General features: G+C 48.3%; 1 protein-coding gene across 1 annotated transcript in view; it reads left to right on the forward strand.

Annotated features, from left to right (window-relative positions):
* Positions 1-537: 537 nt before the first annotated feature.
* The window catches only part of CCDC51 (coiled-coil domain containing 51), a 30,449-nt gene continuing 6,825 nt past the window's right edge, over positions 538-24,161 (forward strand). The window contains exons 1-3 of the mRNA XM_069206116.1: positions 538-730; positions 4,092-4,421; positions 13,671-13,835. Coding sequence (XP_069062217.1) covers positions 4,134-4,421; positions 13,671-13,835 — 453 coding nt within the window. The 5' untranslated portion in view covers positions 538-730; positions 4,092-4,133. The remainder of the gene's footprint in view (positions 731-4,091; positions 4,422-13,670; positions 13,836-24,161) is intronic.

Raw genomic sequence — 24,161 nt, forward strand, 5'->3', positions numbered from 1 at the left:
GGCAAAGACTCACACCGGAAGTGCAACCCTCGACTCCTCTACGGCTCAAGCCCTTCCGGTCGGGTCCGCTCGACGGAGTGACGTCAGGGCGTTCCCCGTCTGCTAAAAGCGAGGTGCGTGGGAGGCGGGGGCGTCTCTTCTTAGGATAACAAGGGTTTTACGTAAATAACTACTAAGGAGGAAAAGATAGCTACATTGCATTGCACACGCGTCATGCAGCCACTCTTAAAACTGGACTTACTTTGATTTAGACAAAGACTGGTGAAGTTTCATGTAGTTTTAGTAGAATGCAATATAGTCAGACGTGACACATTTTCAAATTTAAGTATTAAAGACGTTTTCCGTCACATCAAACGTAGTGGATTTCTATGAAGAGAAGAACATTCTTTAATTATCATTTTCTTTAACAGAGGCCCGGATAGTAACCATTTCAAGATGGCGGCCGCTGTTACTGCGCTGCCGCGGATGACCGGACGCCCGCCGTGGCTTTGTCTGTCTTCTCTGTCCACGACGGCCATTGTTACCCAAAACAAAGATGGCGGCGCCGTGAGTTCATTCGGGTCACGTGACGCTCATGCCGGAAGTGCAGGGCGAGAGCCTGAGCCGGTGTCAGTCAGGAGCCCCCTTGTCTCCCCCAGGCCTTCCGCGGACCCCCCCCCCCCCCCCCCCCGACCGGACTCACGTGCTTGACATGCGCAGGCGGGACTCCGGAGCCCGTGCTCTGCTGAAGGTGACTGGCAGGGCCCGGGGCAGTGCCTGTGGTTCAAAGTCCATCTCCTCCCCCGGGGCACCCAATTCCTGCCCCCCCCCCCCAGGGACACTCAGTCCCTGCCCCCGCCCCCCCTCCCCCCCCCAGGGACACCCAATCCCTGCCCCCGCCCCCCCCCCCAGGGACACCCAATCCCTGCCCCCGCCCCCCCCCCCCAGGGACACCCAATTCCTGCCCCCCCCCCAGGGACACTCAGTCCCTGCCCCCGCCCCCCCTCCCCCCCCAGGGACACCCAATCCCTGCCCCCGCCCCCCCCCCAGGGACACCCAATCCCTGCCCCCGCCCCCCCCCCCCAGGGACACCCAATCCCTGCCCCCGCCCCCCCCCCCAGGGACACCCAATTCCTGCCCCCGCCCCCAGGGGCACTCAGTCCCTGCCCCCAAGCCCCCTCCCCCCCCTCAGGGACACCCAATCCCTGCCCCCGCCCCCCCCCAGGGACACCCAATCCCTGCCCCCGCCCCCCCCCCAGGGACACCCAATCCCTGCCCCCGCCCCCCCCCCCCAGGGACACCCAATCCCTGCCCCCGCCCCCCCCCCAGGGACACCCAATTCCTGCCCCCCCCCCCCCAGGGACACCCAATCCCTGCCCCCGCCCCCCCCCCCAGGGACACCCAATTCCTGCCCCCCCCCCCCCAGGGACACCCAATCCCTGTGCCCCCGCCCCCCCCCAGGGACACCCAATCCCTGTGCCCCCGCGCCCCCCCAGGGACACCCAATCCCTGTGCCCCCGCGCCCCCCCAGGGACACCCAATCCCTGTGCCCCCGCCCCCCCCCCAGGGACACCCAATCCCTGCCCCCGCCCCCCCCCCCAGGGACACCCAATCCCTGCCCCCGCCCCCCCCCCCCAGGGACACCCAATTCCTGCCCCCCCCCCAGGGACACTCAGTCCCTGCCCCCGCCCCCCCTCCCCCCCCAGGGACACCCAATCCCTGCCCCCGCCCCCCCCCCAGGGACACCCAATTCCTGCCCCCCCCCCCCAGGGACACCCAATCCCTGCCCCCGCCCCCCCCCCCAGGGACACCCAATTCCTGCCCCCCCCCCCCCAGGGACACCCAATCCCTGTGCCCCCGCCCCCCCCCAGGGACACCCAATCCCTGTGCCCCCGCGCCCCCCCAGGGACACCCAATCCCTGTGCCCCCGCGCCCCCCCAGGGACACCCAATCCCTGTGCCCCCGCGCCCCCCCAGGGACACCCAATCCCTGTGCCCCCGCGCCCCCCCAGGGACACCCAATCCCTGCCCCCGCCCCCCCCCCCCCCCCCCCCCCCCAGGGACACCCAATCCCTGTGCCCCCCCACTTTCTGGAGGTAGAAAGCTTATGCATCTACTACTTACTGTCGATGTTTGATTGCATGTACTGGGCACTCCTATAACGCACACATTCCCATAGCTCACTATACATTGTGTCGTCTGTCCCCCACTTTCATTTGAAAAAATAACAGAACTTTTATTCTTTGTACTTAAATAATGCAGTAGGTATAACGTAAATAACAGAAACAAATGTCGACCTGTTAAGAAGGTTATTGAATTCTTCTAAAGTAAGAAATTGTTGTGCACACAGAAAAATATGCAACATGCTCTCAGAGGTGGTCCATGCTTTGCCTGCTTATACTAGAAAGTTTGGCGTATTCTACAGAAATTACTTCTCCTTGAGCATTCCTCACCATGGCGGTCAAACAAAACGATTGCGGAGATGCATCAACGTTATTTCAAGGGTGGTGTTTGGTATTCATTTGAGCCATGTGGTTCTAAAGTGCCTTTTGACCTCCTTCGTCTCAGGGGTGTACTGATGCTGGATTTACGTACAATCTGCTCTTAGTAATGGCAGTGCTTCCTTAAAACAACTTGTTTTTAGCATTTTGTGAAAAGACAAAACATTACCTTGACTTGAGAAAGTCTTCAAGGTGGGCAGAAACGCATACCGATTGTCTCATCTTTAACAATATAAAAAGTGTAAGTGATTTGCTAGCTGAAATAGCTTTTCATGTGTTTTGTGAGATTTTCACACTTTTTAGGAATATTTTATTCTTTTGAATGATGTTATCGCTTATGTCCTCTTGGGGTGGGCAAAAGCCCTGAGATGTCAGTTTAGCTATCACTGTGATTTTGGTGTAATGCAGACTTCCTGTATCCATGGATCTCTGGGTAAGCTCTAGCACTAAACAATGAATTGTACAGTGCTGACATTATTTTCCGGCTGCCATGTTGGTTCAGACCAGTGGCTCACATAATGTTAAATAACACAAAATACATTAACAGCCTTATTACTGTGCGGGCGGTCAGACTGCCATGGCTATGGTGGTCTGACCACCACAATATAACATCAGTGGGCAGACCTGCCTAAAGACCTCCATCTCTGCCAGGAACATGTTTCCTGATGTGGTGACAGCAGTCGGGCTTGTAACCAGCCAGTGCGGTGCTGAACTCAGCGCTGCCTGGTTGATTACAACCCCACTTTCCTCCATCCTTTTCATGGTGCGGACCCCACAATGAAAATGCTGGCGAAAAGCCATGGGGGACCCTTCACTGCCCATGCCCAGGCCCCCCCCCTGCCCAGCACACTGCTTTGCAGACAGTGCTCTTTCCGAGGGTGCTGAAGTACTGGGATCTTGGCCTCGGTTCCCTGAAAGGAGCAAATGGCAACATCCTAGCACTGTTCCCACTGTTCATCCCTGCAGGAACGTGTCTTACACTGTTCTCGGCTGTCAGCCTGGCGGGACCATTGCAGTACGCTCGGGTAATGTCACCACCATGGCAGTGGCATCCTCCCTGATAGTTTGGCAGTCCAGCGGTGGGACCACCAAACTCATAATGGGGCTCTTACTGTGTTTTTGTACACTGGATTTTCAAATCCAACTAAGTTCTGGTGGCTCTACTGAGTAATTCACGAAACCTGGAGCTGTAACTACAGATCAGTTATAAAGGCAGTCTGAAAAGGACCATAAATCAGTTGAAATGTTCCATATTTACCCACTGTTGAGCACAAAGAAGAGAGTAATATCTTTCCCTGCATTATTTTATGTCCATTATTTCAGCCGGGAACCTAGTCCCTGAAAGTCGATGTCGCTGAGGAGTCATGGAAGACTCACTGGTCTGTAGACGTGACTTTCTGGTGCATCCAATGGCAGAGTCTCTATTTTCTGTTCTAGGGTTCTCTGGCTAAGTTCAAAACATGTCTCAAGTACTCCAGGTTGTTTAGGAGTTTTGTGCTTTTTTTTTTTTTTTTTTTAACCGAGAATTTACTCTTTATAATTTTTTAGTAACAGTATTTCTGACTTTCAAATTTTATGCTTGCATATTGATTTATTTTTGTCTTTTCTGCAGGATTCATAGATGTACATTTTCAGTTGGATGCAGTGAAAAGCCATGGCTCTCCTATGTCGAAATATGAGGCAGTCCCACTCTATTTTAATGGGAGGGCAACGGTTCACTAAGCTGAGAGTAAGCACGTTTCCTTCCCGAAACCCAAAAGTTTCAGGAAGGAAACGTCTTGCAGCTGCTTCCACTGTACCACCATCCTTGAGGGAGACACTCAAAGTACTGTACACCAGCTCTGCACAAAGAGTATCTGCAACTGCAAAAAGTTGGTGGGACAGATACGAAGAATTTGTTGGCCTGGTTGAAGTCCGAGAAGCACAAGGAAAGGTTGCAGAGGTAAATAGTTTTCACTAATAAATGTTTTCTTTGGATAAATATACATTTAGGTACCCACTTTAGTAAAGCCCTTGAAGACTGTATTCTTTCCCTCGTTTAGTCTTCTCGCATCCTTTTTTTCATCTTCCCACGCTGGGCAATTTGCCAACATCCAATGTTTGTTTATTATTTTAACTAAGTCATGCAATGATTATATGTGTCCCAAGGAAAAAAACGCAAAAAAAAGAAAAGGGGTCAGGGTAGGATTACCATGAGCCCGTAGCATTGGTGCAGGGTTCCCCTAGTGCCCCGTCCAGGGCTAAGCAGCATATTTTTTTTATTATTTTAATTCTCAGAAAAATCGTCAGATGGGTCAGCGGATTTCTCAGTGAATTAAAAAAAAAACGGGTGGACCCTGGGGCATTGCCACTGTATTAAGGAGAGGGGTGCAGTGGCCCCCTTCCTAGGGCTTAGTAAAGCCTCAGGGACTGCCAACTCCCCGGGGCAGAACCAACAAAATGTGTGATGGGGACGTGTGGACCCCCGGGACTGTCATCTCCCCATGGCATAAACTACAAAATATGTTTGACGTGTATGCGGATCCTGGGCCAGGGACTGTCACCTCCCCCCGGGCATACTCAACAAAGGATGCGAGGGGCTGCATGGATCCCCCCGGGGACCGCCACCTTCCCAGGGCATAAACAACAAAATGTGCAGTGGGGCCGCAAGGACCCCCCGGTTCCTGGGAACCGGCACCTCCCCAGGGCATAAACAACAAAATGTGCAGTGGGGCCGCAAGGACCCCCCGGTTCCTGGGAACCGGCACCTCCCCGGGGCATAAAGAATACAAAATGCTGGTGGGCTGTACGGATCTCCTTGCCCCGGGGGACCATAGCCTCCCCAGGGGAACATATACAAGAAAATAGGGTGTTCTGTGGTTCGCACCCCTCCTCACGCTCCCCCCCCCCCCCCTCCCCACAAGACTGCCACCTCCACAGGGGGTCTGCACAGACTTCAGGGACCATCTCTCCATTCAATGACTTTGAAGCTTCACACCGGCAAGAAGTTTCGTACAAATGTTATATTTATGTTTTGATGCAGACCAGAACAGAGTCACTGCTTGTAAAGCTCTTGGACTGTCACTCAGTAGGTTGAAGGTTCGAATCCTGGTATCTTATGGCAGTGTGTCTGTTTATTTACTTGTCTTTTTAATGTTAAATATTGCTAGATATGGAACATTTGTGTCTTTTTGGCATAAACATATTTGGATTTAAATGTCATGGATATGTTTGGGTAATGCACAGTAAGTAGTCACTTGCGGCCTAGTGGTTAAGGAGTCAGACACTTACACAGAAGGTTGGGGGTTCCAGTCAATGTGTGTCAGTTGTCATTTCTAAGCTTTAACTTCCTTTCAACTTCATATATTTAAGCTACATACAGAAAGGTGATCTCACTCTTATTCGTCAAATACATTTGTTTTTTCAATTTGTTAGTACATTTCTGATTGGCACAGGGTTGGGTGGTTATACTGGGATTGACTGTAGGGACTGGGAACAGGCCAGGCCCTGCAGCCAACCTCCGCCACACACACCAAAGGCCGTGCATGGCACAGGATTGGATGGTTATGGGGGTTGGCTGCAGGTCCTGCTGCCAATCTTCTACCCTTACCGCCGGAGGTTGTGTGCAGCGGTGTTTGGATTAACGTATAGTAATTAAAATTTACTCTACATAACTATAACTCATGCCCTGAGTTAACTATGCTAATGGCCCCACAAATTATGCCACTCATGACATCTTTGATAACATCATTGATAATATGAATGTCATATTTGCAGTAAAATGTTTGAGGAAAAAACTGCGAGTTGTAGTTACCTCAGGGCATGAGTTATAGTAACTTGAAATAACTCTCACTATAACAGCTGAATTCCTATGGTTTTGTGCATGTAAAATCTGAACCTAACTAGAACGTCCCTGTAACCTTTGTTTTTTTAGTGAATTTTCAAGTTTTTTTTTTTAACATAAAGAAATTTTATGTACACATATTACATTATGAGAAATGTTTGAATATACTGCACTGATTATTGTATTTACTTAGTCTAGTTGTCATTTGAGGGAACTTCTTCTGCAAAGATATGAGTGGATTATTTTGGAATATGCTTTGCTGCTTATCATTCCCTGTCACAAAAGGTTTACAAACCTCACAAAATTATAAAAAATGTTACCAGACCCCCAAGTCTAGTAACTTGAATAATCTATTCAACCTAAATGTAACGTGCCTGACCCATAAACTGGTTGAAAGTTTGTGGTCCAAGGCAAATATTTGATTTTACCAAGTTGCCTTTTATTTCAACATCACACATGAGAGCACCTTCAAATATGTGAGTTCAGCAAGCTTGCTGTATAAAAATGTTTTTATTTGATTTAGTAGACTAAACCTTTGCGCCATAATTAAGAATCTAACCCATTTATAGGCTATACAGTGACCCCGACTTGCCTGTTAGTTCACCAGTAGCATTGCCATCAGGGCGGGTACAGAAACGTTTCTCAGTTCATGTTTAAAAACTCTCACTTTTAATAAATAGGTTGCTAAAGCATGATGTGGTCCAGTTACTTACAGACAGCACATTTTCCATTGAAATGACCACAAGCTTTCCAGCAGTCATTCAGGTTTACTGCTAAAATGATACAGCGAACAAACAATAATGTCTGGAAATGTGCGCTGCCTGGAGGTGACAATCACCCAGCCGTGCGCAGTTAAAGGCCTGTGCGGCTGGTGGTTGGCTGCCTGTTGGTGGGTTGGGAAGCCTGGTAAAGGGCCTGGCAACAGGGCAGGCCCTAAATCTCATTCCCCACTGCTCAAAGGCCATATGCAGCAGGGTTTGGCTTTGGGTATGGCAATAAAATATCACCGTACGTAAAAAAATAAATAAATAAAAACCTAGAAATTCATTGGGGGAAAAAAAGCTTAAAGTGGCGTTATAGATAGGCAAAATTTTTGTGACAATGTAACATTTTAGGCTAAAAAAACACTAAAAATCACCAGTCATAGTTATCTCTAGTAAATATGGGCCGGATGTACAAATCATTTTTCCGGTCGCAAATGGCCCATTGTGCGGTTTGCGACCAGAAAAATGCTTTCTCCAGTGTACAAAAGGCAAAATGCGATTCGGTAACTTGTTACCGAATCGCATTTTGCTTTTGTGATTCCGTATTTGGAATGGGAGTGTTAGGGTGTTCCTTCCAAATACTGGATAGTTATGGTATGTGTTACAGTTTTGCAACAAAACTCCACTTGCAAAATAGTAATACTTTACCCTAAAGGACCCCTTCTCCTTTGAGAATGTAAATCGTATTTTTAAGAGCAGGCAGTGGTCCTACAACCGCTGCCTACTCTTAAAAAATGAAACTGCAAAGTTTCATTTCTTTTCTTTTCCTTTAGGGAAAACGGGCTGCATAAAAAAAAAAAAAAAAACATTGCTTTATTAAAAAGCAATCACAGACAAAGTGGTCTGCTGAGCCCAGCAGGCCACCATATCTATGATGGCTGCAATTCCTAATGGGTCGCAAATCGCAACCTACCTCATTAATATGCATGAGGTAGGTCTATTTGCGACTAACTTGGAATCACTAATGAAACTCAAAGGAGTTTCATACATTAGGAATACCGATTTCCTAATTGCGATTCAGAGCGAATCGCAATTAGGAAATCGGTATTCCTAATGTTGGCACATCCAGCCCTACAAGTCATGCCCTAGGGTACCTATAATTCATGTCCTCGCCATGCACAGCTAATTGTCCTGCTTAATGCATCATTGCATGTTCTACAACATAACTGAAAACATCACTGCAACATTTGAAATAACATTATTGAGGAGGAAACTGTGCATAGTGAGGGTGCTAGTTATAGTTATCATCTGACCTTTTTTCTAGGATTTGCGATGAGTCCTAGAAACTCAGTAAGCACTAGGGGTTAATATTCAATTGAAGAAAAACATACACATCAAGATGCATACATAGGCAAGCTCTTTTAAGTAGGGGTTGTAGAAATGTGTGCGCAAAACTTAACCCAGCGACTGTCCATATTTAATAAGTGTGCCCATGCCTTGGTACTAATTCAGCTAGCCCGACTTATTCGCCAACCACAATTGGAAGGATGTGGCTTGTATGGCCAGGGATGTAATAGGAAAAGCGAGAACTGTTCCGGGTCCCACTTGTTTGGTTTTATGCCAAATATGTTTGAGCCCTCTCTTCCTTTCAAAGGATATTAACAGTTGCAGTTCTTACTTTAATGTGCAGAAAGACCACGTGTAAGGAAATGCCTCCTTGGCATGGTTACCCCCTGACTTTTTGCCTTTGCTGATGCTAAGTTTTGACTTGAAAGTGTGCTGAGGCCTGCTAACCAGGCCCCAGCACCAGTGTTCTTTCCCTAACCTGTACTTTTGTTTCCACAATTGGCACACCCTGACATCCAGGTAAGTCCCTTGTAACTGGTACCCCTGGTACCAAGGGCCCTGCTGCCAGGGAAGGTCTCTAAGGGCTGCAGCATATCTTATGCCACCCTGGGGACCCCTCACTCAGCACAGACACACTGCTTGCCAGCTTGTGTGTGCTGGTGAGGACAAAACGAGTAAGTCGACATGGCACTCCCCTCAGGGTGCCATGCCAACCTCACACTGCCTATGAAGTATAGATAAGTCACCCCTCTAGCAGGCCTTACAGCCCTAAGGCAGGGTGCACTATACCATAGGTGAGGGGACCAGTGCATGAGCACTGTGCCTCTACAGTGTCTAAGCAAAACCTTAGACATTGTAAGTGCAGGGTAGCCATAAAAGTATATGGTCTGGGAGTCTGTCATGCACGAACTCCACAGCACCATAATGGCTACACTGAAAACTGGGAAGTTTGGTATCAAACTTCTCAGCACAATGAATGCACACTGATGCCAGTGTAAATTTTATTGTAACACACACCCCAGAGGGCACCTTAGAGGTGCCCCCTGAAACCTTAACCGACTACCCGTGTAGGCTGACTGGTTTTAGCACCCTGCCACACTCCAGACATGTTGCTGGCCACATGGGGAGAGTGCCTTTGTCACTCTGTGGCTAGTAACAAAGCCTGTACTGGGTGGAGATGCTTATCACCTCCCCCTGCAGGAACTGTAACACCTGGCGGTGAGCCTCAAAGGCTCTCCCCCTTTGTTACAGCACCCCAGGGCACTCCAGCTAGTGGAGTTGCCCGCCCCCTCCGGCCACGGCCCCACTTTTGGCGGCAAGGCCAGAGGAGATAATGAGAAAAACAAGGAGGAGTCACTGGCCAGTCAGGACAGCCCCTAAGGTGTCCTGAGCTGAGGTGACTCTGACTTTTAGAAATCCTCCATCTTGCAGATGGAGGATTCCCCCAATAGGGATAGGAATGTGCCCCCCTCCACTTGGGAGGAGGCACAAAGAGGGTGTACCCACCCTCAGGGCTAGTAGCCATTGGCTACTAACCCCCCAGACCTAAACACACCCTTAAATTTAGTATTTAAGGGCTCCCCAGAACCTAGGAACTCAGATTCCTGCAACCTAAGAAGAAGAGGACTGCTAAGCTGAAAAACCCTGAAGAGAAGACAGAGACACCAACTGCTTTGGCCCCAGCTCTACTGGCCTGTCTCCCCACTTCTAAAGACACTGCTCCAGCGACGCTTTCCCCAGGAACCAGCGACCTCTGAATCCTCAGAGGACTGCCCTGCTCTAGAAGGACCAAGAACTCCTGTGGACAGCGGCCCTGTTCACCAAAGCCTGCAACTTTGAAACAAAGCAGCAACTTTGAAACAACTTGCGTTTCCCGCCGGAAGCGTGAGACTTGCTACTCTGCACCCGACGCCCCCGGCTCGAGTTGTGGAGAACAATCACTTCAGGGAGGTCTCCCCGGCGACTGCGAGACCGTGAGTAGCCAGATTTGCCCCCTCTGAGCCCCCACAGCGACGCCTGCAGAGGGAATCCCGAGGCTCCCCCTGACCGCGACTGCCTGCTCCTCAGATCCCGACGCCTGGTAAAGACTCTGCAGCTGCAGCCCCCAGGACCTGAAGGATCCGAACTCCAGTGCAGGAGCGACCCCCAGGAGGCCCTCTCCTTTGCCCAGGTGGTGGCTACCCCGAGGAGCCCCCCCCCCCCCCCTTGCCTGCCTGCATCGCTGAAGAGACCCCTTGGTCTCCCATTGATTTCAATTACAAACCCGACGCTTGTTTGCACACTGCACCCGGCCGCCCCGTGCCGCTGAGGGTGTACTTTCTGTGCTGACTTGTGTGTCCACCCCCCCTCCCCCCCCCCCCTCCCGGTGCCCTACAAAACCCCCCTGGTCTGCCCTCTGAAGACGCGGGTACTTACCTGCTGGCAGACTGGAACCGGGGCATCCCCTATGCGGTTTTGTAGGGCACCGGGGGGGGACACAAGTTAGCACAGAAAGTGCACCCTCAGCAGCACGGGGGCGGCCGGGTGCAGTGTGCAAACACGCGTCGGGTTTCCAATGTAAATCAATGGGAGACCAAGGGGTCTCTTCAGCGATGCAGGCAGGCAAGGGGGGGGTGGGGGGGGGCTCCTCGGGGTTGCCACCACCTGGGCAAGGGAGAGGGCCTCCTGGGGGTCACTCCTGCACTGGAGTTCGGATCCTTCAGTTCCTGGGGGCTGTGGGCGCAGAGTCTTTTCCAGGCGTCGGGATCTGAGGAACAGGCAGTCGCGGTCAGGGGGAGCCTCGGGATTCCCTCTGCAGGCGTCGCTGTGGGGGCTCAGGGGGGACAACTCTGGCTACTCACGGTCTCGCAGTCGCCGGGGAGTCCTCCCTGAAGTGTTGTTTCTCCACAAGTCGAGCTGGGGGCGTCGGGTGCAGAGTGTCAAGTCTCACGCATCCGGTGGGAAACGCAAGTTGTTTTAAAGTTGCTCCTTTGTTACAAAGTTGCAGTCTTGGATGAACAGAGCCGCTGTCCTCAGGAGTTCTTGGTCCTTCTAGATGCAGGGCAGTCCTTTGAGGCTTCAGAGGTCGCTGATCCCTGGGGAGAGCGTCGCTGGAGCAGTGTCTTTAGAAGGGGGGAGACAGGCCGGTAGAGCTGGGGCCAAAGCAGTTGGTGTCTGTGTCTTCTCTGCAGGGTTTTTCAGCTTAGCAGTCCTCTTCTTCTTAGGTTGCAGGAATCTGAGTTCCTAGGTTCTGGGGAGCCCCTAAATACAGAATTTAGGGGTGTGTTTAGGTCAGGGAGGGCAGTAGCCAATGGCTACTAGCCCTGAGGGTGGCTACACCCTCTTTGTGCCTCCTCCCAAGGGGAGGGGGTCACATTCCTATCCCTATTGGGGGAATCCTCCATCTGCAAGATGGAGGATTTCTAAAAGTCAGTCAGCTCAGGTTGCATTAGGGGCTGTCCTGACTGGCCAGTGACTCCTCCAAAAGTGGGGCCGTGGCCGGAGGGGGCGGGCAACTCCACTAGCTGGAATGCCCTGGGGTGCTGTAACAAAGGGGGTGAGCCTTTGAGGCTCACCGCCAGGTGTTACAGTTCCTGCAAGGGGGAGGTGATAAGCATCTCCACCCAGTACAGGCTTTGTTACTAGCCACAGAGTGACAAAGGCACTCTCCCCATGTGGCCAGCAACATGTCTTGAGTGTGGCAGACTGCTAAAACCAGTCAGCCTACACGCGTAGTTGGTTAAGGTTTCAGGGGGCACCTCTAAGGTGCCCTCTGGGGTGTATGTTACAATAAAGTGTACACTGGCATCAGTGTGCATCTATTGTGCTGAGAAGTTTGATACCAAACTTCCCAGTTTTCAGTGTAGCCATTATGGTGCTGTGGAGTTCGTGTATGACAGACTCCCAGACCATATACTCTTATGGCTACCCTGCACTTACAATGTCTAAGGTTTTGCTTAGACACTGTAGGGGCACAGTGCTCATGCACTGGTGCCCTCACCTATGGTATAGTGCACCCTACCTTAGGGCTGTAAGGCCTGCTAGAGGGGTGACTTATCTATACTGCATAGGCAGTGTGAGGTTGGCATGGCACACTGAGGGGAGTGCCATGTCGACTTACTCGTTTTGTCCTCACCAGCACACACAAGCTGGCAAGCAGTGTGTCTGTGCTGAGAGAGGGGTCCCCAGGGTGGCATAAGATATGCTGCAGCCCTTAGAGACCTTCCCTGGCATCAGAGCCCTTGGTGCCAGGGGTACCAGTTACAAGGGACTTACCTGGATGCCAGGGTGTGCCAATTGTGGAAACAAAAGTACAGGTTAGGGAAAGAACACTGGTGCTGGGGCCTGGTTAGCAGGCCTCAGCACACTTTCAAATCAAAACTTAGCATCAGCAAAGGATAAAAATGGGGTAACCATGCCAAGGAGGTATTTCCTTACAGTCTAGTTTTAAAATAGCTATATGTGATTTATTTGAAAACTGTGTATGCTATTTTGATTATTCAAAGTTCCTAAAGTACCTACCTCCAATACCTTTCATTTGAAGTATTACATGTAAATCTTGAACCTGTGGTTCTTAAAATAAACTAAGAAAATAGATTTTTTCTATACAAAAACCTATTGGCCTGGAATTGTCTTTGAGTGGGTGTTCCTCATTTATTGCTTGTGTATGTACAACAAATGCTTAACACTACTCCTTTGATAAGCCTACTGCTCGACCACACTACCACAAAATAGAGCATTAGTATTCTCTCTTTTTGCCACTATCTTACCTCTAAGGGGAACCCTTGGACTCTGTGCATACTATTCCTTACTTTGAAATAGTGCATACAGAGCCAACTTCCTACACCACCTGTATATTGGATTTAGTTTTGCCTTTATTCCCACTAGTCGGCGAGGTTGTCACTTGTGCCAGGTGCACATAGGCAGTGACTTTTGAGTAGAAGGTTGTGAGCCTGGGCCTAATATTTGTTTACAACCCTGTAGTTGTATTGTACTGTGCTATTTTTATATGAGGTATGTAGTATATACTGGTTGTGGTTATTGTTGATTCAGTAACTCATCCAATCGGATATTTCGTTTGAGCCTTTGATTGGTTTGAAGAAGAATTCATTGTCATCAGGCCCCAATGATCAGTTGAAATGCATTGCCCATCGGACTGGAAGGACGAAAGCTTCAAAATTGAATGGTCCTGCTAGGACTGGCAGCCTTGCACGTGTGCTTTCCTCTTAGAACATGCTTATATTTGTTGGTCTGTAAAATAATACTGCATGCAAAATATCCTTTGATTTCTTAGCTCTTCTGTTCCACCCACCTCACGTTCCTTTTTATTCATTTTCAGGCCGAGAAAGCCTTCATGGTGGCCCGAGCTCTTGTTCGAGACATTCATGATAATGTTGAGTTTCAGCAATTAAAACTGAAGGAGATTCGGGATCGCCTCGAGAGGGTGCCTAGGGAAGATGTCCACTTTTTGGAGCTAGCAACCCAGGAACATAAACTGTTGCAGGTAAAGGAGTAAGATCAAGATGTGTTGCTTTAATCAGTGCTATGGTAGACCCATATTCTTGCAAATTATCACATTTTAAAATGTTCCACAAACATCCAGTATTAACTTAAAACTGTTGGTAATTACAGCATGCCAGATACCAGAAATCAATTTGGGTTCAGTATGAATTGAAAGCCATTTGAGATACTGTGTTGCTGTATGCGTATGCCCATACATTGAGTGTGCTTCTGCTGAATGTATGGACACTTTACAGGCTTTATCTGTCTGCACATTTGGTTATTCAATTGCTTAGAGAATACTTTAACTAAGCATAATATCACACACTCCGCATAAGCGCATCAAGTTAACATGCTCAGCCACTAATTTATAATAATTATACTGCGCAGTTGATGCCCACTCATTAAGCAATGTCTCGTCACGTGCAGCTATACCAACTTTGCGCACATGCATGTTTGTGCGCACACATGCCACACTTGAACACTTTCCACGCACACTCTTGTCGGCTCCCTTGTCTTTACACTTGGAGACAGAATAAAGTCCTGCGGCAGAATATGCATGTGCAATAATCACTGCCACTCGATATGAGCACAAGTGACTGTTAGAGTCACTTGTGCTCATATCGAGCGGTTTGCTCGATATGAGCACCATTGTCTCAATTTGTATAAGTACATATGATAATGCACATTATTAATTTAGTAACCCTATTCAAAACACCAAAAGTAAAATGATAGTGATAATCTAAAATATTTTCTTTCCCCTATGGTCAAACCTTCCATCCAGCCATGTCCAGAAGACACAGCGATTGAACCCTCGTCCATCCTGAAGCTTGTGTAGTTTCTTATCAATTTCCCTGATGTAGTCTATTTGCTTATGTATCTGAGAGAGGTGTTGGGAAGATGGATGTAGCATTGAAACCTAGACCTGGGGTCGCCAACTTTTTCTCAAACAAGAGCTACTTATGTTCAATGAAAATTATCATGAGCTACTAATGTTAGTGGCGTACACATCAGACAACATTACAACGTTACATTACACAGGTGCAATGCTCCCTGGCACCAAGGTAATAATATTAGTGATAAGTCTGTCAAGGCTGCATGATTTTTCATTCAGATATCGGCTTTAAATAGATTTTGAAAAATATGCGTTCTGAGATACACAGGTTTTCATATCAAATACACACTTTTCAATTTTGATATAGATATAACAACTCAACCAAGCAAAAGCTTCTAATTTAGTTGCCTGTGCTGCACATAGGAGAGCTACTCACAGGTAGCTGGAGAGCTACCAGTAGCTCACGAGCTACTCATTGGAGAAGCCTGACCTAGACAAGCACACAGCCCCCTTTTGCTGCTAAAAAGTAATCTAACACCATCATACTCTCAACTAGTATTTTGGCATGTGCATCTAGCTGATCTACCATTAAACCTAAAGCTAAGGCAGTGTTATTAGCAATCTCCTTATTCCTCCATTTGGCATTTCTTCATTTAACAGTTTTAGGAAGAAAATAATCTATTTGAAGTAGCTTGCCTAACTCACCTTCGCTATAAAGGGTGGTCGCCAAAGTGTCTGTTTGCGGTTTTGACATAACCTGGATAACCGGTCCCAATCCAGGGCGACCATAGAAAGGCTCAGGATCCACAAATGAAAGGTGCATATCCCCCATTCAGAGGACTCTTATGAAACAGTAGCCAGTGTGAAGACTGAATTCATAAGTGTTACAAAATAAACTTTCTCACATTCACTTTTTACAATGAAAACACTAGAGATATTCTGGTGCGCCACCCACTTCACTGCGGCCACCTTCTTGGGTAATTGCAATGCGCTTAGAAGATTTTCATCATAATGGTCATTCTTGACAGAAGTTCCAGCAGACATTAAAAGCCTACCCTTCATCTAGAAGATCCCAAAGTCATGCATCACTCCAAACGCAGACTTTGATTCTGTGTACACAGGCTCAGGCTTTGGCTAGGAGGCAGGCTCTTGGAGAGAGCAACGAGCCTCACATGGAGAGTACATTTTCACATTTGACAAACTGTAACTTTCCACAATTTGATGCACTGTACGTACAACATAACGAACAACTAGGAAATACATGAATTCACAATTACGAATAGGCACATGTGTAAAATTTAACACTGGTTTGCACACGAGAAGTTATGAGGATATGGTTGTAGGGCTACCACCGCCTCACAATTGGGTTTTAAAGAGGCAGAGTTCAGGGCTGGACACTGGATCAGGGTGATATGGAAAGACAGCAGTAAAATTTCACATTTGGCTCACTTGGGCTGTAGAGAGGTGTTGGATTTTCGTAGTGAGGAGAAATACAACCACAGAATGAGGCACAGCAGCTGTTAGGAGAGGACTCAACACAAAACTTCCAGATGCTTCAACAAGATTTGCAGCCACAGACTGTAAACATGGTAGGAGCCCTCAGCGATTGGGTCTATAGTTGAAGAATAATAGGTCGTAGGCTTTTTCTGGTCTCCATGACTCTGAACTAGTCAAGTACAAATCTGTTACGTTCATGACCATACAAAGTAAAAGGTTTTGCATATGTTTAATATGTACAGAGGTATTTTTGGCTTCACTAGACCACTTTAGGATTCAGGGTTGTCTCTTATGATGTGATCTTGTAAGGGCTTTGTCAAGAACTGCAATTTGTCTCTTGAGGCTTTATACACTTAATTAGTTTGGTGAGGCAGTAGATGGAGTCAGTCAATAAATCAGGATTTGTATAACGTGCTAATCACCCGTGAGGGTATCCAGGTGCAAGGTCCAGGCTGTTCAGGGTCTTCAGTTAAAAAAACATGTCTTGAGTCTCCTTCTAAACTCCTAGAGTGAAAGGTCCGTAGGTGGACGGGCGGCTATTCCAGGATTTCACAGCAAGGTATGAGTAGGAACGACCTCCATTGTTGCTGCAGTGGATGTGGGGGATATAAGCGATCTGGAGCGCAGGAGTCTGGAGGATAGGTGGAAGCTCAGGTGGTGTTTGATGTACGATGGTCGTTGGCTGTAGAGGGCTTTGTAGGCGTGTGTCACAATCTTGAATTGACATATTTTGTGGACCGGGAGCGAGTGGAGTTCCTTCAGGTGGGCAATAATGTGGGTCCGTCTGGGAAGGTCAAGAATGAGTCTGGCAGCTGAGTTCTGGATGGTCTGTAGTCTTTCCAGGGGGTGTGACGTGATTCCAGCATATAGAGCATTGCCATAGTCCAGGCAGCTGGTGATAAGGGCTTGATGACTGTTCGTCTGGTGGAGACTGGGAGTCATTGGAAGATATTTCAAACATGCGGAGAGTGAGGAAGCAGGCAGCGGAGACTGCATTGACCTGGCGCTTCATGGTGAGTTTGCTGTCTAATGTGATGGTGAGGTTCCGGGATTGGTCAGTGACAGCTTTGGGGGTCCCAGGTGGGCTGGCCAGCATGAGTCGGCCGTCCCACGGTGAGGCAGTGTTCCCGAAGATTAGAACTTGCATCTGGTCTGTGTTGAGTCTGAGGCAGTTGTCTTGCATCCAGTTGGCAACGCTGGTCATGCAGAGGTGGAAGTTGGCCTTTGTGGTGGAGTGGTCTTCAGACAGTGAGAGGATGAGCTGGGTGTCTGCGTAGGAGATGATGTTCAGATTGTGGTTTCTGATGATGGTGGCTAGGGGTGTCATGGAGGTGTTGAACAGGGTGGGAGTGAGGGCTGAGCCTTGAGGGATGCTGCAGATGATGCTCTTGGACTCTGAGGTGAAAAGAGGAAGGTGAACCCTCTAAGTACTTCCGGAGAGGAAGGATGTGATTCATTTGTGGCTGTTGTCTTGGATGCCGATCTGATGAAGCCTCTTGATCAGGATGTGGTGGGAGACTGTGTCGAAGGCTGCCAGGAGGTTGAGAAAGATCAGGGAGGCCGAATCTTCCCAGTCAAAGATAGTTCTGATGTTGTCCGTGGCGGCAATCAGGGCGGTTTTGGTGCAGTAGTTGGAGTGGAATCCGGATTGGGATGCGTCCAGGCGATGGTTGTTCTCTGGGTATTCCGTGAGTTGCTGGTTGATGGCCTTTTCTAGGACTTTGGCAGGAAAGGGGAGATGAGTCGGTAGTTTTTGAGCTCAGACGGGTTGGCGGTAGGTTTCTTGAGGAGGGGTTTGATCTTGGCGTGATTTAAGTCATCCATGTAGATGGCTGGGGTGATGGATATCTTGAAGATGTTTGTGAGCTTGCTGCTGATGGTTGTGTTGCTGAGGTTGAACATGTGGTGTGGGCAGGGGTTTGTGGGAGCTCCAGAGTGGACAGAATGCATGATGTCAGCAGTGTTCCAGGCAGTGATGCTGTTGTCAGTGGGGTGCCTGTGGAGTCTTGGAGGCTGAGAATGATAGCGGAGGCGGGTTGGGTTCGGAAATTTCTGTATGTGGTGTATATCTTGTCATGGAAGAAGTCGTCTAGGGTGTCGCAGATTTCCTGTGAAGAGGTGATGATCATCTCAGTCGCTGCTGGGTTGGAGAACTCCTTGATGATGCTGAAGAGTTATTTGCTGTGGTTGGAGCTGGCTTTGATGCCGTTGGCTAAGGCAATCATTCTGGTGTCTTTCAGAAGTCTGGTATTGCCTGAGGAATTTCTTGAAAGCGGTCTGGTCGGTTGGCTCCTCAGTGGTGCACCGTCTCCTTTTCAGTTGTATGCAGGTTTGTTTCAAGGCTTTCAGTTCCAGGGTGTACAAGCTAGCTTGTTGGGAGGGTCTGTTGGGTTTGGAGGGCTTGCTGGAGGCAACTTGCAGTGATCTAGGATAACAGATGCCAAAAGTAAACTCTCAAATATTGGACTAAAGTGGAACCCTAGGGAAAGACCAGCATGTCGAGATCTTTGTTCAGGGTTTGGGAAACGATTGAAGGGAACTCTGTGAATCCTTGAAGAAGGCATGTCCACGAAACTTGAGCCCCTTGGAATGAGAATGAGAGTATATGCTGACTCTCTTCATGCATGAGGATGGGAAAGAAAGCAGAACAGAGATGAACCACTATATACCATTGCATGGATGCAAGAAAGGATGCTGGAAGGGTCGAAGACCATGGGAAAGTTTGGATTAATCTCCCTAATATTTTAGATAATATACATGCTCATTGGTTGGCGTTGCGTATCTGCAGAACTGGAGCATTATCTACTGATAATAGGCACTAATGAGACGCTTAGTCAGATCTTCTATTATAGCGTGGATTCCTTCCTCCGCCCCAGGGTACTGTAGGTACTGGGGTATCCTGGGTAGTTTCTTCTGAGGACCAGCTCTCATCTTAACTGGCAACATGCACCCCACATCATTGACTTCTATGGATCACAGTGTGGGGGATACCGTGAAAGCAAATCAGTTGAATCAGGAGACATAAATGATTTATTCACATAATTTGGCCAATTTGTGCTCTTGCACAGTAATGCAAGCAATTCATTTTTATGCTGTAGGGGTATATTTAGGACCACACCATCCAGAGCACAAAGTACAGTCTAGTTTAATTTGCAGAGAATATCTTTGCCTAGTGGGTTAGCTGGGGAAGTTGGATTAAGCCAAAGGGAATTGTGTATCTCTAATGGGTCCTAGGGAGATGGACAATGGGAACTTGTTGGTTAAAATACTATGGGCATGCCTTAAAGAGGTAAGGTGTGGGGAATACAGAGGTTTTTGGAGCTGAGTGACTAATGCATGTGTCATTAAAACAGAACATCCTTAGCATTAGTGATACAATTTACTTAGGGGCCTTTTTGATCTACTTTCATTAAGGTATTTATGGCACAATAGGAACCTCTCGGGCTGTCCTAAAACTCAGGACCAGAATTTTTGTGTAATCTGATGAAATTAATGTTGATTGGGGTGACCTTGTACCCTAGATGCAGTACTGGAACAATCTGGTTTCCAATCTCCCACTTTGTCGCAAGCGAAACATGAATCTCCCACACCCAGGTCTTCACCCCTTTTCATTCCATTCCCTCTCCCACTGCCCTGTCGTCCCCTTCCCTCTCCTTTGGGGGCTTGGCTCCATCTCCGATTGACCGTTCTCTGCATGTTTTGCAGCTTAAATGACATCAACCTTGATTCAAGATTCTATTTCTTCCTTTCATGGAAGGCCATGGAGGGGTTCGCGACCATCCCTAATTCAGCCAGTTTCCTTTCTCTGACATCTGATGCAGATGCCATCCGCTGCTTTTTAATATTCAGTAATAATCCCTTTTATTAAAGCAGCACCTATAGCTTCCTGAGCCATCTCCTTCGCTGGCAAAGTATATGCCACAGTACCTTTTAAACACATCCTTGGGTCTACCCATGTAGTCAGCTGATGCTCCACCCTTATAACAGTTCAAGATCTTAGTCCAGTCAGTTTTCACCAGACACACATCTGCAGTAGGTGATTCATGTCTTCCACAGTCGGTCTGTATAATTTCAAAACACTCTGCAGCTACTCTTGAACTGAGTAGGGTTCTCTCTAATGTTGAAGAATGTTTCTTAATGTTCCTATAAACAAAGAGGGCGCAAGGTACGTGGATCATAAATCTACCCCCCGCCTAATAGCTTCACATCTGAAAAAGAGCAGGAGGGGGAGTGTCCTCATTGTCTGGGTCACTTGAGTGGGGATGATGGGAAATGTCTTCTAGATCATCGTTCAGTGATTTTTCTTAAACTTTCCAAGGTAATGGTGAGGCTGTGTTCTGAGGGGTTTGTATGTTCTGTAGCAGTTTGTATGTGCGCCCTGAATCGATAAGTGGTAGTGGAGTCTGCCTCGTGTCTAGACAATCGTACCGCTCTACCTGGCGTTTTACTGTCCGTGCGCACTTACGCGTTACCTCCTCATGCTCCAGTCACTGGTGGTCTCGCAGACACTACTTACTTTCTGGGTTTATCATCAACTTCACCCCCAGCCCTTTCAGCTGGCAAGGGAAACATAACCAACAAATCCTCCTTTCTTGGGTCCTCGCCTTTTTTCTCCTTTTCCTGTGGTTCAGTAATCTTGGGGAATGGATCTGGAGGAAGCGAAGCAGTAGTAGCAGACGCTCTCAATCTGTCCCTAAGGTGACTAATTTTGTACTCTAGTTTCTTCTGGGTATTTTTCATACCCCGGACTAGGGATTCATGCTTACGCTTGCATGCCTCAGTTATTCCATAATGATTGTCTTTTGGAATTAAGTCTTTGAAAATGTGACGAGAGGAGTGGAGTGAACGGTGGCTGAAGTTTCTTCATCTGTTAATAAAGACTCAACTTCTCTTCACCTTCTGCTTTGGACTATTGGCTTAGAATGATACCACACATTTGGCGATCACTGGGTATCTCTTCTGCCCTGCTGTTTCATGGAGGAACGTCAACACATGGATACTTACGCTCTGCTGATACAAAGGTATTGCTCTGCCATCACAGAGGCTCCAAATTTCATCTATTTCGATTGGGTACTTCATATTTAATTTCATTTCTATTTAAGTTATTTTGAAGACCATTTTTTGCCTCCTTGCTGCGTACATGACCCCTTATCTTTACTGGCTTCTCCTCTTGCAGGGCTTCATGCGCATTGTAGGAAGGTAGCCTCTTTCTAGCCTTGTTACCCCCACTTTTGGCCTGTTTGTGAGTGTATGTCAGGGTGTTTTTACTGTCCCAGTGCGATCCTGCTAGCCAGGGCCCAGTGCTCATAGTGAAAACCCTATGTTGTCAGTGTGTTTGATATGTGTCACTGCTAGCCAGGACCCCGGTGCTCTTAGTTTGTGGCCTGTATGTGTTCCCTGTGTGGTGCCTAACTGTATCACTGAGGCTCTGCTAACCAGAACCTCGGTGTTTATGCTCTTTCTGCTTTTATAATTGTCGCTGCAGGCTAGTGACTAATTTTACCAATTCTCATTGGCACACTGGAACACCCTTATAATTCCCTTGTATATGGTACCTAGGTACCAAGGGTATTGGGGTTCCAGGAGATCCCTATGGGCTGCAGCATTTCTTTTGCCACCCAAAGTGAGCTCTGACAATTCTTACACAGGCCTGCCACTGCAGCCTGAGTGAAATAACGTCCACTTTATTTCACAGCCATTTTTCACTGCACATAAGTAACTTATAAGTCACCTATATGTCTAACCTTCAGCTGGTGAAGGTTGGGTGCAAAGTTACTTAGTGTGTGGGCACCCTAGCACTAGCCAAGGTACCCCCACATCGTTCAGGGTATATTACCCAGACTTTGTGAGTGCGGGGACACCATTACACACGTGCACTATACATATGTCACTACCTATGTATAGCGTCACAGTGGTAGCTCCGAACACGGCCATGTAACATGTCTAAGATCATGGAATTGTCACCCCAATACCATTCTAGTATTGGGGGGACAATTCCATAATCCCCCTGGTCTCTAGCACAGAACCCGGGTACTGCCAAACTGCCTTTCTGGGGTCTCCAATGCAGCTGCTGCCAAACCCTCAGACAGGTTTCTGCCCTCCTGGTGTCCAGGCAGCCCTGGCCCAGGAACGCAGAACAAAGGATTTCCTCTGAGAGAGGGTGTTACACCCTCTCCCTTTGGAAATAGGTGTGAAGGGCTGGGGAGGAGTAGTCTCCCCCAGCCTCTGGAAATGCTTTGATGGGCACAGATGGTGCCCATCTCTGCATAAGCCAGTCTACACCGGTTCAGGGATCCCCCAGCCCTGCTCTGGCGCGAAACTGGATAAAGGAAAGGGGAGTGACCACTCCCCTGACCAGTACCTCCCAGGGGAGGTGCCCAGAGCTCCTCCAGTGTGTCCCAGACCTCTGCCATCTTGGAAACAGAGGTATTGGGGGCACACTGGACTGCTCTGAGTGGCCAGTGCCAGCAGGTGACGTCAGAGGCTCCTTCTGATAGGCTCTTAGCTCTCTTGGTAGCCAGTCCTCCTATCTTGGTAGCCAAACCTCCTTTTCTGGCTATTTAGGGTCTCTTCTTTGGAGAATTCTTCAGATAATGAATGCAAGAGCTCACCAGAGTTCCTCTGCATCTCCCTCTTCACCTTCTACCAAGGATCGCCCGCTGAGTGCTCTAGAACGCCTGTAAAACCACAACAAAGTAGCAAGACGACTACCAGCAACATTGTAGCGCCTCATCCTGCCGGCTTTCTCGACTGTTTCCAGGTGGTGCGTGCTCTGGGGGTAGCCTGCCTTCACCCTGCACCAGAAGCCTGAAGAAATCTCCAGTGGGCGACGGAATCTTCCCCTTGCTAACGCAGGCACCAAAAGACTACATCACTGGTCCTCTGGGTCCCCTCTCATCCTGACGAGCGTGGTTCCTGGAACACAGCAACTCTGTCCAAGTGACTCCGTCCAAGTGACTCCTACAGTCTAGTGACTCTTCAGTCAAAGTTTGGTGGAGGTAAGTCCTTGCCTCCCCACGCTAGACTGCAAAGCTGTGTACCGCGTGATTTGCAGCTGCTCTGGCTCCTGTGCACTCTTCCAGGATTTCCTTCAAGCACAGCCTAGCCTGGGTCCCCAGCACTTCGTCATTACTTTTCTGACTCTTACTTACCTATTTTGGGTTTGTGTACATATAACTTGTGTATAGTGCTTACCTTCTTACTGAGGGTACTCACTGAGATACTTTTGGCATATTGTCATAAAAATAAAGTACCTTTATTTTTAGTAACTCTGTGTATTGTGTTTTCTTATGATATGGTGCATATGATATAAGTGGTATAGTAGGAGCTTTGCATGTCTCCTAGTTTAGCCTAAGCTGCTTTGCCATAGCTACCTTCTGTCAGCCTAAGCTGCTAGAAACACCTCTATTCTACTAATAAGGGATAACTGGACCTGGCACAAGGTGTAAGTACCTTTGGTACCCACTACAAGCCAGGCCAGCCTCCTATACGCATATTACCACGTGCTTCTCTAGCGCATCAAATGTATGGCGTGTCTCCTTCAGCTTCGCACGCTTAGCTGACCAGTGCTACAACGTGCGTGGTCATCACGTGCACACTATAATAAACAGGCGCTCTCCGTAACAACAGTACGGCGTATTGCTGTAAACAGTGCAGTGTGTGACTGTAAATACAAATACTGCGTGCTGATTGCCACGCATTCATTAAGATCTACACATGCCGCCTCTTGCCGTGTAAACAAACACTGTGCGCTGGTCTCTCCATGTGCAGCGAGCAAGTGAACAGCCAATGCCGTATTCACAGTAAACATCTTCAGAAACGTTTACTTACCATTTGCTCTCATCTGCCGCCCTGCATTTCATCTGTGCCTGCTTTTGATGTCCTCTAAGCCTTGAGACTTCCTGCATTGGATCCGAAACTTCCTGTTTTACATTTATGGGAATAGTTGATGGACTCTTTCTACACTGATGCTTAAAAAGAAAAATAGAGACAGAAATA

Source organism: Pleurodeles waltl, chromosome 9 (genome assembly GCF_031143425.1).
Source record: "Pleurodeles waltl isolate 20211129_DDA chromosome 9, aPleWal1.hap1.20221129, whole genome shotgun sequence".
In the NCBI taxonomy this organism is placed as follows: Eukaryota; Metazoa; Chordata; class Amphibia; order Caudata; family Salamandridae; genus Pleurodeles; species Pleurodeles waltl.